The following is a 17,146-nucleotide window of genomic DNA, read 5'->3' on the forward strand; positions in this document are numbered from 1 at the left end:
GAAGGATCTTTTTATTGGAATTTTAAATGACAACCATGTGTGTGATATGAGACGATCACTGCACTCTCAGATGAACTCTCTCACAAGAACAATAACAGACAAAAACACATATCAGCTGTGTGTGAACACTTGTCACAAAGCGTTTACTGAATATCTGACCTCTCATCAGACTTCATCTTCATAGGAAACCTGCACAACACCTTCAAAAGACAAGCCTGGGACTGTATAGAAACACTGGATTTCTAGATTATTACAACAATTTATAATCTACAGCTCTTTTCCCCTCTTTTACAAATGGAGAGGTGGTAGTGGGCCACTTCACCCTGAATGAACCCTCAAAATGATATCTTGAAATACGTGTTTATTACTTAAGAAACAATCCATTCCACCTTGCATTTAGCTGTGGAACTCTCTGACGTGAGTAAACTCAAAAGTTTATCTCTGTCACCAACAGAAGTTGGTCCAAGAAAAGATTTTACCTCATCCACCTTGTTTCTTTAATATCCTGGAACCACCATATCTACAACAGCACTGTATTCAAAAGGTTCTTTGCCGATTGAGCATCCCAGAGAACAGAGTTTGTCTGCCATGCCTTCCATCTCTGGTTTAAAAGTAAAACTTTCTACAGGCCTGCTCTGTACTCCTTGTACACACACAACTGCCATTGATCTGGAAGGCAGAAATACAAAATATTATTCCTGGGCTCTTGCTGAAATAGGGGGCTGGAGAATGTTGGGGACAGAAATCAACACCCCAAATGAAGCCTGGACAGATATCTGTAGGAGAGGAATTCCAGTTCATCAAAAGAAATTAGTTGTGTTGTGTGTGCATTGATATGTATACTGTCTATAACAATAGACCCGTGGTCCCCAACACGGTGCCCGCGGGCGCCATGGCGCCCGCGGGGGCATTTGAATGCGCCCGCCAGGTGCTCGGGGCTGGCCTGGCCCCAGGCACATGGCGCGGCGCTTTCGGGGAGCGTTGGCCCCGGGCGCGCGGCGCTTGCGGGGGGGGAGGGGCGCCGGCCCCGGGCTCGTGGCTATGGGGGGGCTCCAACCCCGGGCAAGCGGCTATGGTGGGGGCCGCCCCCGGGCATGCGGCTATGGGGGGGGGGTGCTCCCGGGCGCGCAAGTGTCCCCGCCCCCTGGCGCCCGGCGGGCGAACGGCCATGCCCCCTGGCACCCGACAACCTCAAAAGGTTGGGGACCACTGCAATAGACAATAACAATATTATTTTGCTCCTTGGTGATATATATTATAGACTCTTTGCAAAGCTAAAAAAGGCAATATATTTTATCATACCTGTTGTGTTTTATTAAAGACAGAGCAGATAATATTTCAAAAATGCATAAATGAGATATTGGCCTACGTTTCATTGAAAGCCAGTAGGACGTAGGTCTCTAAGAGCTAAGTTTTTAAAGATGTTTAGAAATTGTTCTATTAAGTGTTGCAGTGCCTAACTGACCTTCGAGTCTAATTCCTATTGACTTTCAGTGAAAGTTGGGCTCTTAATTTACTTTCGATAATGGGACTTGCTATTCATATCGATTGTGATTATTGGTGAGAGTATCCTACCTCAGACGTGTCTTCTCTTTGTGATTTCAGATGTAGTGGTACAGTGGTGTACGCAGGGAGACCTGCTGGCTGTAGCAGGTATGGAAAAGCAAAGTCAGCTAGTTGAACTTGGTAGCAGTTCTATTCTGAGAAGTGCACTCGTCAAGTTCTACAATGTCCGTGGGGAACATATCTACACACTGGAGACACCTGTGCAGGTAAGGGATGTTTCTGAAGTTAGCCCTGATGGTAAAGCCAGTGCTCAGTAATTTTTCACCTGCATTAGCCCAGTAATCACTAAAGTGTTCAACTGTGAATGTGTTCTTCGGTCTCAGGAGCCCTAGAATCTGAACTGCAAGGACTTACCATATAAATAATAAATATTGTGTGTGTTATGATAGGGCCCCAAGGCTCCAGATGAGATCAGGTCTCCATTGTGTGAGACATTGTACAGACAGATACTGGCATGAGACAATTGCATGAAAAATGTTACAGTCTAAACTGACAAGACAGACAAAAGGGTGAGAGACAAGGAAATAAAGAGCAGAGAAACTAAGGCCCAGATTGTTGAAGGTTTTTAGGCATTGTTGTGGTCAGTGGTGCAATGCCTCAGGGCACGTCTACACAGCAGCATTATTCCGAAGTAATTATGCGAGCGTCTACACAGAAGCAAGCCCATTATTTCAAAAGAATTTCAAAATAACCGGTGTCTTATTTCGATTTCTGTTACCCTCATTTTATGAGGAATAAAGCCTATTCCGAAATAGCTATTTCACAATAGGGTGTGTGTAGACAGGGCAGCTGGAATCCTTTCTAACTAAGTTGCCTCCAGGGCTTCCCATAGGTGCCCCCACTGGCCACTCTGTCCACGCTCATCATAAAGCAGCAGGCTACACAGCTGTCCCTGCTGCCATGAGTGAACCCCGTGCAGCGTCCACGCTCTCCACAGCTGCAGCCAAGCAGGCAGCCAGCTCCCAGGACACTCTTATTATGCCCTGCTGGCTCAGTGATGTGGGCTGGCTTCATGCACCGTGTCTCCTGGGATGACTGCCCTTCTCTTTGCTCTCCACCTGGACCAGCTGAGAGGGGGACGTGAGCCATATCTCCCATGTCTTTCTCCCACCCTGTGTGACCCGCAGGTGAAGGTAAACCCAGGAAGACCTGCAGCGGTAGCACATTGCCTGCCTGTGTGCTCTGCAGCACTCCCTGAACCAGCTGCTGAGGTCCCTGTGCAAGAGGCAGTGGGACCACCTGAGGCAGATGCCAGTCCTGGTCCTGAGCCTCCTCTTCCCCCTCCTCCTGCCCCTTCAGCCTCGCTCCCCCCTCCCAGGTTCTTTCCCCCATCCCTCCCCAGTTACATTTACCCCAATTAAACAAACTCAGTTCATTCTTTCAAAACAAAAAGTGTGATGTGTTGCCTCTGCAGAGGAGGATGGTAGGGAGGGCACAGGTGGGGAGGAAAGACACACTGAGCTGTTGCAGAGGCCCATTGTGGGTAGGCCCAGGAGAGAATCTTACAGCTGGCCCTAGCTGAAACTCTCCATCAAGGCCTCCCGGATACACACAGCCCCCTGATGGGCCAGGACAGCTGCTGCTGCTGCTCAAAGGCCCTGGCGAGCTACTCAGCTTCTGTCCCCCACCCTGGCAGGAACATCTCTCCCTTAGTTCACAAAGGCTGTGGAGGACACAGCACACAGCCACCACTTAGGGGACGTAAAAGTCACCGCGGTCCCACCCCTACTTGTCCAGTCCCTTGGCAGGGCTTTGTGAAGGTGGGACTGAAAAACCTCCTGGGGAGGGGGCTTCCTCCACCACCCGCCCCCTTCACTAGGGAACCCCATTCCAACAGTTCGCCACTCCCCAGGGACAATAGCATGAGAGCACCATACCTGCATGAGCGCACCCTGACAGTCGATCTCCCCATGCCAAATTGATTCCCCACAGAGCGGTAGCTGTCTGGCGACCCTCTTCTGGAGAGAAATGGTGGGTTGCATGTGGGTGTCCTGTCACATGAGGGCAGGGGCAAGCTACTCACATAGTTCCAGGAAGGTGTCCTTCCACATGCGAAAATTCTGGAGCCACTGTTGGTTGCCTCGCCGCTCCATGATGATCCAGTCCCACCAGTCGGAACTGGTGTCCAATCCCCAGAAGCAGCAGTGCACTGTGTGCAGGGGAGAGGTCATACTGCATGAGCAGTGTGTGGCGAGAGGTGAGAAGGTGCCCTGCAATGAGCTGAGGGTTGTCCTCCTGCAGAGCCATGAAGGCAGCCTGCAGTAACTGCAGCAGGAGGTGAGGCATGGGGTCCAACAGTTGTCGACTGCTAGGAGGCAGGTCCAGCTCCATGGCAGGAATACTGTGGTGTGCGTGAGGGCAACCAGAGAAGACACTGAAAAGGCTTTGCTGTCCCTCAGGGAGGTAGACAAAGGAGAAGAGCCTGAGACAGGACTGCACGGGGGGGGGGGGATCCATTTAAGCAAGAGCTTCAGACAGCCTCAGGCAGCAGCTATGGGGAGTGACTGCTGTCCTGATGCCCTGCCTGAAGTGCTTCCGAGTGCCCTTAAATGCGATTCAGTATCCAATGAGTGCGGACGCTCTATTTTGAAATAGCTCAGTGCTACTTTAATGGGAATTTGCTGTGTAGATGTGTTATTTCTAAATATAAATTGTCCTGGTGACAGTTAATGGGATTTTGGTTCTTAAGTGTCTAAATCCCTTTTGAAAATGAGATTTAAGCTCCTAAATCAGTCAGATGTTGCAACATTGAGCACAATGCCACCAAAATACCTTTAACAATCTGTGCCTAAGTGCCTTAGCCAGTGTCACACAGGAAATCTGTGGCAGAACCAGGAATTAAACCCCTATTTCTAGAGTCTAAATCCAATATCTTAACCACATACGTATCCACCTCAATTATTTCCTTACATATACAGGACAACTCTCTTCTTTAAATTGCCACTGGAGCCCTGCTCAGTGCAGTCTTGGCAGCACTGAGGGGTGGGTGGGAGAGGCTACCTTGCAACTTGCTCTTTCAAACTGAGACTTCACTCCTTGTTAGGGCCCAGATCTGTTTCTCGCCCCCCAGCCCAGGGCCTGGTGAAGTTTGTTGCCAGTCCTGTGTGCATATGATGGAATGTTCCGTAGATATACATTATTGTGGTGTTATTGTTATTGTTGGTTATTTCCTTTGTTTATTCTGCAATATCATGAGTTGAAGTGGATACAATAGACTAAGTTAAGGATGCCATAGCAAACTAACTCCTGAATTTCCACATTTGTATGTATTTATCTCTCAAGAATAGCAAACGGTAATTAATTTTAAACATTATGGTTTGGATTGAATTCTTCTGTAAGTTGTTTGTGTACAATAATTTCTGCATCCAAGTTTGGGTGCAAAATATTAGAACCCCAAATATGTATATGGGCATTTAAGTACTGATTTAGCTGCCAAAGGGATTGTCAACATTTAGAATTTGTACCATTTTAACGATATCGGTATAGTTAAAAACAATACAACACCACTACCATGCAGGTGGATGCAGTATAATAAAGGCTCTTCTACACAGGGACACTCAAGAAAATATCTGAATTTCCTAAAGGTGTGAATTTAAAGTGGATTAGCTAGACTGCTTTAAACTACAGTGTGAGCACCTCATTCTGAATTAAAGTGTCCTTAATTTGGTTTCGCTTGCAAACAGAATAAACCAAATTAAGGACACTTCATTGCTGAATGAAGTGTTCACAGAAAAGCTTAATGCACTTAAACAAAAACATTTCTAGAATATACACCTTTAGTTAATTTAAATTAATTTTCCTCAGTGTCTCTGTGTAGTCAAGCCCCAAAAGTGCTAATTCCAGTATAACTATTTTGGTGAGAGCAGTATAATTCCCCAGATAGGAAGCAGAATAATATATCATTACAAGACATCTTTTTAACACAGGGATAGGGAATCTAAGGCCCAGGGGCTGGATGTGGCCTCTGGCTTGCATGGATCTGGCCCTGGAGGCTCAGGGCTCCCCTCAGCATTGGGGAGCCCACGCTTGCACTCCAGTCCCTCTGCTGCCCCACCATGGGCTGGTGCATAAAAATCTACTAGCCTAGGTCTCCCTAGGCTCTGGTGTGCGATGGGAACATGGGGAGTCTCTTTCACCTTCTCAGTTGGGGGCCATGTCAATGAAGGGTTTTGTTTTGTTTTGGGGTTTTTTTTCTTTGCTTCTCACTTGTGTGTGGCCCCCAAGTGATTTTTCTATGGGTCAGTGGCCCCCAGCCCCCAAAAGATTCCCACCTGTTTTAACTGGTATAACTGTGTCCACACTATGAACTGTATGTATGGACTGTATTGGTATAACAATTTCAGTAAAAAAAATAAAAAAAAATCACATCCTAACCAAAATAATTATACTGGTACAAACTCTGAGTATAGACCTGCCCATTAGTTCTTGCCACAGGGTGTGCAAATGTGCAGGTTGGCCTTTCCTCCGCGATGCTGCACCCTGCCATGCCGCCTGCTCTGAGCTGGGGCTGTGGCAGGCTAAATAAAATGATCTGGTCAGATGAGGCCCCCAACTCTCCAGCTGCTCATCTCTCATCTAAGTAGCAGCATTCTAGAATTTGTAGATTATTTCGATGATGGACAAAATCACCTAGAACTTAGTAGTGCACAAAAAGATTGCTCGTGACATTTGTTCTTCTATATGTCTGCTCCGAAGTTTATGTAGTGGACCGGCAGAGTCCTCAGTCCCGGTAATTTGTCATATGAACACCAGCAGTTGTAAAATCAGTAATCTGCTGAAGAATGGCATTCAGTGCTGTGATGGGATTTTATAAAATTAACCATTGGAATTGAAAGGGAATGAGAGAGTAGAAGAGAGTTTGTCTTATTTAAAACCTTGCTATGAAGGCTGGGTGTTGAATGGAATGGTGTATTTATTTTATACAAGCACATTTCCTGATTTAATTAATGGCAAAAAAAACTAAGCAACTTTCAACATTGCAGAGATCAGATTACTAGTGTAAAATTGATGAAACAGCAGGCACTTCTTGTTCATATGTCTGATAAAGCAGTTATCTCATATCTTCACTGTAAAATACATTAAACGATTGCTGTTTATGCTGCTTGTATAGACTGGATGTTTTGGCGGGGATTAAGAGACAATTTATTGGGTGGTTTATAAAAACTCAGTGAAAACAGCTGTAGAATTTATAGTCCCTTTATTTACATCATACATTACTTGGTGTAAAGCCACAGCTAGTCACAGAATAGGAATAAGAACCTCAGAAATGTTCACTTTGGTTTACTCCTAATGATGATGATCATTGTAACCGCTTCACTCAAGAACAAACTGGCTACGTCTACACTGGCATGATTTTCCAAAAATGCTTTTAACGGAAAACTTTTCCGTTAAAAGCATTTTCGGAAAAGCACGTCAAGATTGGCAGGATGCTTTTCCGCAAAAGCACTTTTTGCGGAAAAGCGTCTGTGGCCAATCTAGATGCGGTTTTCCGCAAAAAAGCCCCGATCGCCATTTTCACGATCGGGGCTTTTTTGCGGGAAGCAGTACTGTGCTGTCTACACAGGCCCTTTTGTGCAAAAGTCTTTCGGAAAAAGACTTTTGCCTGAACGGGAGCAGCATAGTATTTCCGGAAAAGCACTGATGATTTTACATGAGATCGTCAGTGCTTTTCCGGAAATTCAAGTGGCCAGTGTAGACAGCTGGCAAGTTTTTCTGCAAAAGCAGATGATTTTGCAGAAAAACTTGCCACAGCCACTGTGTTTTATGATCCCATCTTCTCCTTGTCTTTGATACAGTTTGGTTTCCTATATAACATTTGATTATCATCTCCTAATCCCTGACCATCAATGAATGATTATATTTTTCATAAATGGATAACCTAGTTTTCTGGTTAAGATTTCTGAATATAAATAACATAATGAATGAGGGGATTATGCTCAGTTAGAATCATCCATTCCAGCCTATGACTTATAGGAAAAATCATTCAAAATTGGGGTGTTGTAGCCATCAAAGTGTAAAGGCCTTTGGTGTATTGTCCTGTCAGTTGCATTAACCCAACATCCACAGTGTGTGCGCGCATGCGCGCGCACATACACACACACACACACACACACTAGACTGAGCACCAGTGGTTGGCCTTGGAACTTGCTGTCTGAGGCACCATGTACTCTCAGTGCCTGTTGAACTCAGTGAGAGTTGAGGGTGTTCATCACCACACGGTACTGAGCCTTCATATATTTATTTTATTGAAACAGTCTCCACTGCACAGTTATCTGAATAAAAACTCAAAGGCCAGTAATATTGGGGTATCAACGAGGGATGTGAAAGGTTAACCGGCTAACTGGTAAATGTTACTCTAAATGGGTAATGCTTATCGGTTCCGGTTAACTGCAGGGGCTAGATCAGCTCCCCACCGATTCTGGGCAGGTGATTGCTCCAGCCCTGTGGAGCGTACCACTGGCAAGGGGCTGCTCCGGTGGCTGGAACAACCCCTGTCCGTGGTGGGCCCAGCTCACCTCCCTCCCCTGACTGCAGGTTACACTCTGGCTCCCTGGGAGCAGGCTCCAGAGCAGGGGTGGCCAACCCATTTCAGAGGAAGAGTCACAATAGCAGTGGAGATAGCGTGAAGAGCCAGGACAAAGTTGTTGGGGGGGAGGGGAGAACAGTTTTTCCCCAGGTTTTCATGGCCCTGCTCTTTGTTTTTTTTGTTTAACAGCTTTGCCCCGGCTCATCACGCTGTCTCCACTGCTATTGTGGCTCACAAAAAAAGCCCTGGGGAGGGGTGAGAGGTGCAAGCTCTGGGAGGGAATTTGAGTGCAGGAGGAAGTAGAGAAGAGGATGCTGGGTCAGGGAGGGGGCTCTAGGCTGGAGAGCATTGGGGTCAGGTGGAAGATTGGGGTGCTGAGCAAGCCGCAGGCTTGTGGCTGTGAGGATGCAGGAGTTTGGGCTGGGGTGGATGAGGGGCTCAAGGCAGGGAGGTTGGGAGTATGATGGGCTCAGGACTCAGATTTGCAGTGTGTGGATGGTGCAGGAGTGTTGTGGCAGAAGACTGGGGATGTGGGGGTGCAGGAGTTTGGGGCTGTGAGCGGCTCAGGACAGGGGGTTCCAATGTATGATAGGCTCAGGTTTGGGGTCTGGGGGGTTGGGGGGAGGAATGTTATGATGCTGCAGCCAGGTGGGGGTTTGTTGGCCAGGCTTCATTTTTAAATAAAATATTATGTCAAACACAAAATGTTTCAGCGATGTCTTTATTTATGAGGAGGGCAGGGAACCTGTTTTGAGTTAGGGGTCACTGACCCGCAGAAAAGTCAGTCGGGGCTACACAAGTGAGATGCAAAAAACTACCCCCTCCAAAAACCCCCAGGACTCACTAATGTGGCCCCAACTGTGCTGGTGGGGGCAGCGGACAGGGTGCTGGGGCAGAGTACTCATGGAGGGGGTCTGGCCAGGTGAAGGAGACAGACAGCTGGGGCCAGTACCTGAGGATCCTGGGTCTCAGGAAGCATGATGTCTGTTCTTCCCCTCCCCTCCCCCAGGAACCCACCCTGCTCTAACCCAATCCCCCTTCCCGTCTCCCGATCCAGGCACACAAACCCCCAACCCAGTCCCCCTCCCCTTCCCCAGAGCCAAGCACACCCCTCCCCTAACCTAACACCCTCTTCCCCCCACAGAGCCAGGTACACACACCCCTACTCCAATCCTCCCCTCTATACCAATCTCCCTCCCTCCCTCCCTCCCCCACTCTAACCTAATTCTTGGGTCCTGGAGCCACCGCCGCCATTACAGCCGCACGTCTCCCTTCAGGTGCTGGTATGTGTGTGTGCTGAGTGGCTGGTGCACCATGCACACCCCTTCCCCTCCAACCCAGAGCCAGACACCTCCCCTCTCTGCTCTAACTCACGCCCCTCCCCCACTAACCTTATGCCCAGGTCCCAGAGCTGCTGCTGCATCCGGAGCCCCTGCCGCTGCCTGCACTCAGCAGCCAGCTGCTAGCACGTGCAGGCTAGGACACTGTGTGCGACCCAGCCTGCACGTGCAGGATATGACGCCGTGCGCTGGGGGCCGTGAGTGGAACGGTTTGGGCCGTGAGCATGCATGTGGCTCGCAACGGCCTGGCCGTGAGAGCGGCTGACCTGAGTGGTTCCGGGTTCCGTCAGGAGCCGCAGTTTTTTTCTTCGCGAGCCGCGGGTTGGCCACCCCTGCTCCAGAGCCCACAGCGAAGCCTCCCTGCAGCTGCATCAGCAAAGCCTCCTCCCCTGGGAGTGGGGCCAGCATCTCCCACCTGCCCAGCTCCTAGGGAGGTGGCTTCTCTGTGACAGGGAGGCTTCTCTGCTCCCAGGGAGGCTTTGCTGTGGGTGCTGCAGTATAAAGCCTTATTTAAGCACTGTCGAGCCCATAGCACCTATAGCCGTATAACTGCCAGGATTGTCTGCAGTTACATGGTTACTTTAACCAACTTTTTACATCCCTAGTGTCAACCATGCTTGTGGTTCCAGTGCTTGTTTATACAAAGAATATATTTTAAAGGCTTCCCATAAACTGCAAGCTAGTCAGAGGAATATTGTCTGTTCCTGCAAACCTGATCTTCCCCCTACTGAAATCTGATAAAGCAAATATAAGCTAAATTCCTTTCTTCAATTATTTTGTTTTTCAGTAATGCTTCTCTTGCATTTTAAAATAGAGAGATGCCCTATTTATGTGTTCTGTATTGGAGGAACATTTTGTATGTATGTGTTTAACGATCATAACCCCTTCTCCTGCATTAAGCAGAGATACTGATGATCATAGAATCTCATTACAGTCTTGCTAAAATTGTTTACCAAGAATTCTGCAACCCAATTCTGTCACTTCAGAATTCCTCACTGAATGTGTGGTAGAGACTTTAGTATATCAGCTAACTATACTGGCTCTTCATAAAGCCGCCCTCCCACTGGACACAGCTGCTTAATGCTGGAGAATTTTCTTAGATGCTCATACTTTCCGAGGGTCTCAAAATTCTCTATTATGTGGCCTAGAAAGGAACATAGCAACAGAAATTTGGGCATGCAGATTCTGATTCTCATCTCGTTTACATGAGTATAGATTAACTTAATTGTTGTGTATAGAGTTACACCAGTGTAAAACTGGGATAAGTAAAGCAGAATCAGGCCAAAGTGAACTACCTGTCTGGAGGGAGAGAGTGAAATCAACATGACACATTCCATAATTCACTATGTATTAGAAATATTAGATTTACAGCTGACCTTGATAAATAATGTGTGATCATTTAAAATGTTTCAGTTATTTAAATATTAGTTCAGTAGGGAGCTCTGTTCTAAAGTTTTGTATATAATTTTTTGTTGATTGTTAAATAATCTTTTGTTCCAATATTGTTGGAATAGAAAAGGAACTATACAATTATAGGTTTTGTCAACACTGGCAGTGGAGTGACAAAGCTTTTGTCATTCTCAGGTGCATTAAAGAAAACCTGGAACGACACAGTGCTTTGTCTTCAGGAGTGCACTCCTGCCAACAAAGTAAACACCATGGCTACGTCTACACTGGCCCCTTTTCCGGAAAAGGGGCATGTAAATTTCATGAGTCGTAGTAGGGAAATCCGCGGGGGATTTAAATATCCCCGGCGGCATTTAAATAAAAATGTCCGCCGCTTTTTTCCAGCTTTTAGAAAAGCCGGAAAAGAGCGTCTACACTAGCCCCGATCCTCCGGAAAAAGCGCCCTTTTCCGGAGGCTCTTATTCCTACTTCAAAGTAGGAATAAGAGCCTCCGGAAAAGGGCGCTTTTTCCGGAGGATCGGGGCCAATGTAGACGCTCTTTTCCAGCTTTTCTAAAAGCCGGAAAAAAGCGGCGGACATTTTTATTTAAATGCCGCGGGGGATATTTAAATCCCCCGCGGATTTCCCTACTACGACTCATGAAATTTACATGCCCCTTCCGGAAAAGGGGCCAGTGTAGACGTAGCCTAAGGGGGGAGGGAGGGCAGGATTTTTTTGTAGGCAAAAGTGCTGACAGAGTGTTTATACTTCTTGACTTTTAGCGACAGTACCATGTCTCTAAAAGCTGCATAGTGCAGACAAAGCCTCAGGAAGATAGACATAGTGTAAAATGAATGGAAATAAAAAAAAATTGTAAAGAATGAAGCTAAGTATTTTTGCCCCAGTTTTCTAATCAGCTGTTAACAAACTATAGGTTGCATCTATAAATACTGGGTTTGCTCCTGCTAAAATCAGTGACAGAACTTTTACAGACCTTAATGGGAGCATGATCAGGCTCAGAAGTTGGCTTTTCTTTTGTGGTTAATGAATGAATCAAAGTATAGCCTTTTTGTAGTGTGGTTCTCAAACTTGGACAGTCTCCAATACCACATTGAGCAAGATAGGAGAGGTAGTGTGGCTCAAAACCTGTGGGAGGTTTGTGACTTCCAAAGTTGAGCTCCCCTGAATTAGCATAATGTAACAGGTGGTTTTTGTAACAAGTAAGCAAGTCCTGCACTTATATCAAATCCACCCGGTTTTTAAAAAAAGCATTATGATTCCTCAAGGTGTGTAGTAAAAGAGAGGAATTAATTACTGCCATGTGTGTTTTAAGACAGATTGTGGGTATGTGCAAGCTTCCAATTTGGTCTGGGCCTAACCTTCTTGGAATACTAGACTTTTGTCTGTAGAGTACAGACTTTCATTAAGGATGGTGGAACTTTCCGTAGGAACAAGTGTAGCTAGGTGGTTAACAAAATTAAGTTTTTACTTAAAATAATTCAATTCAGCAGAACTTGATAATCAGGGATTTCTTTCATCAAATGTAAAAATTGTGTTGAAGTCACAAAGTGAATTCTTTTTGGAAGTACTTTGAATGGCACTGCTTGGATTTAAAAACAAAATTCGCCTGCTTCCTAGCACTTTTACCTCACGCACAAGGCCTCTCTGCCTTTTAAATACTGTTTCTGTCCCATAAAAGCCTGGCATCTAACTTGGTGTATTAAAGATCAAGGAAATTTGTAGATACTCTATAATAGTATCAAACTCATTCAACTAAGGGCTCTAGGGGGAAGGGTAAAATTTTATTTTAACTTCAGATGATAAGTACAATGCAGAAAGAGTCTTCCTTTTATATTTTCCAGCTAAGCTGACGTGCTGTATGTGGTCCTAAGTGATACACATCAATTAGTCTTCAGATTTGTTGCTTCTGTGTTATTGTGGCCTTTTGTTTATATTCACTGAACTGAATACTGTTTGGGGATTGTTGGATGTTAGTTACAGAAATAGCAACATAGCAATTTGGAATGTGCTTCAGGGTTTCAATAGAAGCCTTGATGTGTTCAAGTAAGATTGACCATTGTACATGGATTTTTATAACCACTGTCATACATGGCAAGTGTATTCAGGAATCTTCAAAGTTGTTCATGTCTGAGAATTTGAGTCTCTTTTTCTGCAAGTTCATGATCTTCTCTTGGAAAAGACTTGTTCAGTTAAAATTGAAGTATTTCAGCTGTATTGAGATGTGAAGATAAGATTTATTATGGAAGCTTTGAGCTGAAATAACTAAGAAACAAAGCAAACTAATGGTCATTTCTGCACTTCGAAAATCTTGTATGGCTTTCTCACTGAGCCACTCTACTGCACTGCAGTATCAGAATGTCTCACAACACACAAGTAAATTAACTGAGGCAGAGAGAGGCTGTGTGACTTTTCACATAGGAAGCCTGGAGCAAAACAAGAACTTGATCTATGTAAAACGCAATCTTTCTTAGGCGAGAGAGAGAATTAGTAAGCAATTTGCTGTTTAGGTTTTTTTGGTTGTACTTCAGATACCATCCATTAGTCAGAAACAGATTCTCCTTTATAGATAGGTGCTCATTGCTGAAAGAATTTCAACTGTACAGGTTGAACCTCTCTGGTCTGGCAACATCCATGGTCTGGCAGGACCCCAGATGTTGCTGAACTAGGGAGCCCCTGGACCAGAGAACCCACGGAGCCCAGCAGCAGGCAGGGAGCCGGGAGCCTGGTGTCGTGGGGCTGGCTGCAGAGTCGTGGCCCCAGCATTCCTGGAACAGCAGAGCCCTGGCGGCCCCAGATCTCTGGTGGCCTCAAAGCTCCAGCGACCCCGGCAGTCCCAGGACAGCGGAGCCCCAGCAGCCCTGGGACAGCATAGCCCCAGCAGTTGTGGAGCCCTGAGGAAGAGGAGGACCAGCGTCCCTGCGTTCCCAGCAGCTGCAGGGCAGCAGAACCGAGCTAAATTGGCCGATAGTGGAGCCCGGCAGGGTCAGCTGATGGACCCCAGGAGAGCCTTCAGTCTATCCACAGAGGCATTACAACTGACCTTCCCTGGTCCGGTAAAATCCCTTGTTCAGGACTAGTCGTGTCCCGAGGGTGCCAGACCAGGGAGGTCCAACTTGTACTTACCAATTTATAAAAATCCTGTCTCATTGGTTCCTGTTCAGCAGTGAGATTTCCTGCCTTAGAATTTTATTTTCGTGGGTATTTCACCAGCTGTGGAGCTTCCTGTCTCAATAGGCAAGGTATTGGTTCAGACAGCAAGCATGCCTTAGTTCAAAGGATTTCTGGGCACCTGGGAAATCAACAAGGGCCATACGGGTTTCACTACGTTCAGATTGACTGAACTGTTTGAAAGGATTGTATATTAGACTTGGCAGAATTTGATTTTTATTTTTTAATAACTTCAGTGGATAATATCTGTTTATTTTTATGCATTTTTCAGTTTTTATCAATTTCAGTTTTCAGGGTCATGGGAGATTATGAAGGGAGGAGTAGACATTATTTAATAACTTTAGAAGTTGAGATTCACCAAGTTTAAGCTTTATAACTATTAAAACATAAATTATCAACATCACATGCCAAAATATACAAAGTAAATATCCTTAAATCGAACTCTAAGAAGTTCTCAGACCGACTGTGTTTTTCTTTCTTTTTTTGTTTGCAAATTGAGATTATTATTGGTATAAATATTTTTCATCTGTTAGTGTTTGTACAGTGAAATAGATGTTTACCAACATTTACCAATAAAAATCTTAGCCCTTCCAAGCCTAATTATACTGGTCCCCTGGCAGGGGGAAGAATGACTAAAATAAGAAAAAATAGCACGGGAAGCTAACTTAATTAGGAGTATCCAGTTCAGCACACTGCTCTTCCAATCATAGAGCTGGAAGAGACCTGAAGAGGTCATCAGGTCCAGCCCCCTGCCCAAAGCAGGACCAGTCCCAGCTAAATCAATATACAGAAGGGCATTCCCAGCTGGGATGTAGGTAACCAAAGAGAAATTCTAGAGTCTCTGTCCCCTTCTCTGTTTCTGAAACAATCTAGCTCATTGTTACCTGAGTTTTGAATCTGTTTGCAGTCAGTGCTTCTTGTATAACAAATCTCAATTATTGCCCTTCAGTGTACTGTATTTCACAGTAGCAATGCTTAGCCCCAAACACATTTTTATTTGTATAGAAATTACACTTTTTCTGATGTATTTGTATTTGATCCTGGGGATTCATTCAGGCATTTATATTTTCTGATGGGATCCTTTTAAAATCTGCTGGCATTTTGTATGATAAAAATGGAAATACAGGCAGTCCCCGACTTACGCGGATCCGACTTATGTTGGATCCGCAGATACAAACGGGGCTGCCCCAGAGTACACGGACTGCGGGACCTCGCGGTCCTGCCGCCCGTGTACTCTGGGGCTTTCTCTGCGTCTCCCTCCGCTGCCAGCTTCCCTGCGGCTTTGCAAAGCCGAGGGGGGGGGCTCAGGCAGCGGGGCACCCCAGGCGCGCCTGGGCTGCTCCGCTGCCGGCTTCCCCGCGGCTTTGCAAAGCCGCGGGGGAAGCCGGCAGCAGGACAGCCCAGACGCCCCGCGGCTGTCCCGCTGCCGGCGTCCTCAGAGGCTTTGCTCCCCATCTCCCTGGTCTGCTGGTCTCCAGCAGACCAGGGAGATGGGGAGCAAAGCCGCGGAGGACCCAGGCGGCGGGACCACGGTGCGTCTCGGTCCGCCGTCCGTATCTTCCTGGTCTGCTGGGGTGGCGGGGGCGCAGCTAGTACGCCCCCCCCCCCAGCAGACTAGGCTTTTCTCCGGACGCCTGTGGCAGAGCAGCTGGGGTGCTGCCGGTTGGTCCCGCAGCGCCGCTCTGGGCGCTACTGGTCCAACCCAGGAGCACCCCAGCTGCTCTGGTCCTGATCAGCCGCTGCTGGTCAGTTTCAGCAGCGGCTGAATCGGGACGCCTGGGGCAGAGCAGATGGGGTGCTGCTGGGTTGGTCCAGTAGTGCCGAGGAGCGGCGCTACTGGAGCAACCCAGCAGCACCCCAGCTGCTCTGCCCCAGGCGTCCTGATTTAGCCGCTGCTGAAACTGACCAGCACTGACTACAGGAAGCCAGAGGCAGAGTTGCTCTGCCCCGGGCTTCCTGGAATCAGCTGCTGATCAGTTTCAGCAGCGGCTGATTTGGGGACGCTTGGGGTTCTTAAGTTGATTCTGTATGTAAGTCAGAACTGGCGGTCAGTTTCAACAGCGGCTGAATCTGGACGCCAGTTCCGACTTACATACAGATTCAACTTAAGAACAAACCTACAGTCCCTATCTTGTACGTAACCTGGGGACTGCCTGTAAAAGAACCAGAATTTGTTGCTGCATTTCCCTGCTTACAGCAAAAAACAAATGTCCATTCATGTTAAACGCGTTCTGGTAGAGTCGTGTGCACACCCCTACAAAGTGTTGTAGAAAGTATATGAAGCATTATGGTTATCAACTACATTTTTTTTCTTTTTTTATTGGAACTGCCCTAAATAAATTGAATGCTTTATGAGAAGCAAGGACATATCAGGCCAGCTACTTCACACAGCAGAACTTGGATAGAGCACTGTGACAGGTTGATAATTGACCTGCTACAATAATTGATCCATACCTTTACCATTCAGAGAGGAAGTGTGTGAGGGGCAGTTATTGAGAAATGCCATTCTGATCAATGCATTTAAAGGTCAGGCTACATCTGGAAGTTGGGTGTTTTTTTCCTGCCTGTAATGAGGCTTGGTTGTTTTTTTTAATCATACCTCACTTTGCATCCCTGTAGTCCTTCACCTTGTGTGAAGTGATGCTGAATGTTAGACATGAAGAGTGTTATAGAACTGTTCTATTACAGTACTGTCCCGAACAAAACCCCAGCAAAGCATTTCTGCAGTATCAGTAGGCAAAAAACAAACTGATACTATCATGAAGATTGGCTGATGGTGCAGAAAATGTTGAGATAAAAAGATGCAAGATGCGTGGGCAGGAAGGAACTGTCCTAACTATTTTATATGATGGAGGGAATACCTAGCAATGGGCATATGATAGAGCTGTGATTCGAATAGAACATAATAATGTACATATACTGTATGTGTACATACCTGCACATGTGCATATCTGTGTATTTATAAACAGAATATATACAAAAAACTACATTGGAAAGTGTAGTCAAGTCAAGCATGTAAAAGGAAACAAAATTAAGGTTGGAAAATTGAGAGGAAACAGCACCAAGCCACACATTGAGTCATTAGCAGAACTATGACTAGAACTCATGCCTCCCCCCCTAATTAATTTCCCACGTTGTA

The 17,146-nt window shown here is 46.3% G+C and overlaps 1 protein-coding gene across 4 annotated transcripts in view; it reads left to right on the plus strand.

Moving 5' to 3' along the window:
- TULP4 (TUB like protein 4) overlaps nucleotides 1-17,146 on the plus strand; it is a 275,668-nt gene that overhangs the window by 227,004 nt on the left and 31,518 nt on the right. For all 4 annotated transcript variants that reach the window (XM_075924531.1, XM_075924530.1, XM_075924532.1 and 1 more), the window contains one exon: nucleotides 1,606-1,772. In XM_075924531.1, coding sequence (XP_075780646.1) covers nucleotides 1,606-1,772 — 167 coding nt within the window. The remainder of the gene's footprint in view (nucleotides 1-1,605; nucleotides 1,773-17,146) is intronic.

Source organism: Pelodiscus sinensis, chromosome 3, assembly GCF_049634645.1.
Source record: "Pelodiscus sinensis isolate JC-2024 chromosome 3, ASM4963464v1, whole genome shotgun sequence".
NCBI lineage: Eukaryota > Metazoa > Chordata > Testudines > Trionychidae > Pelodiscus > Pelodiscus sinensis.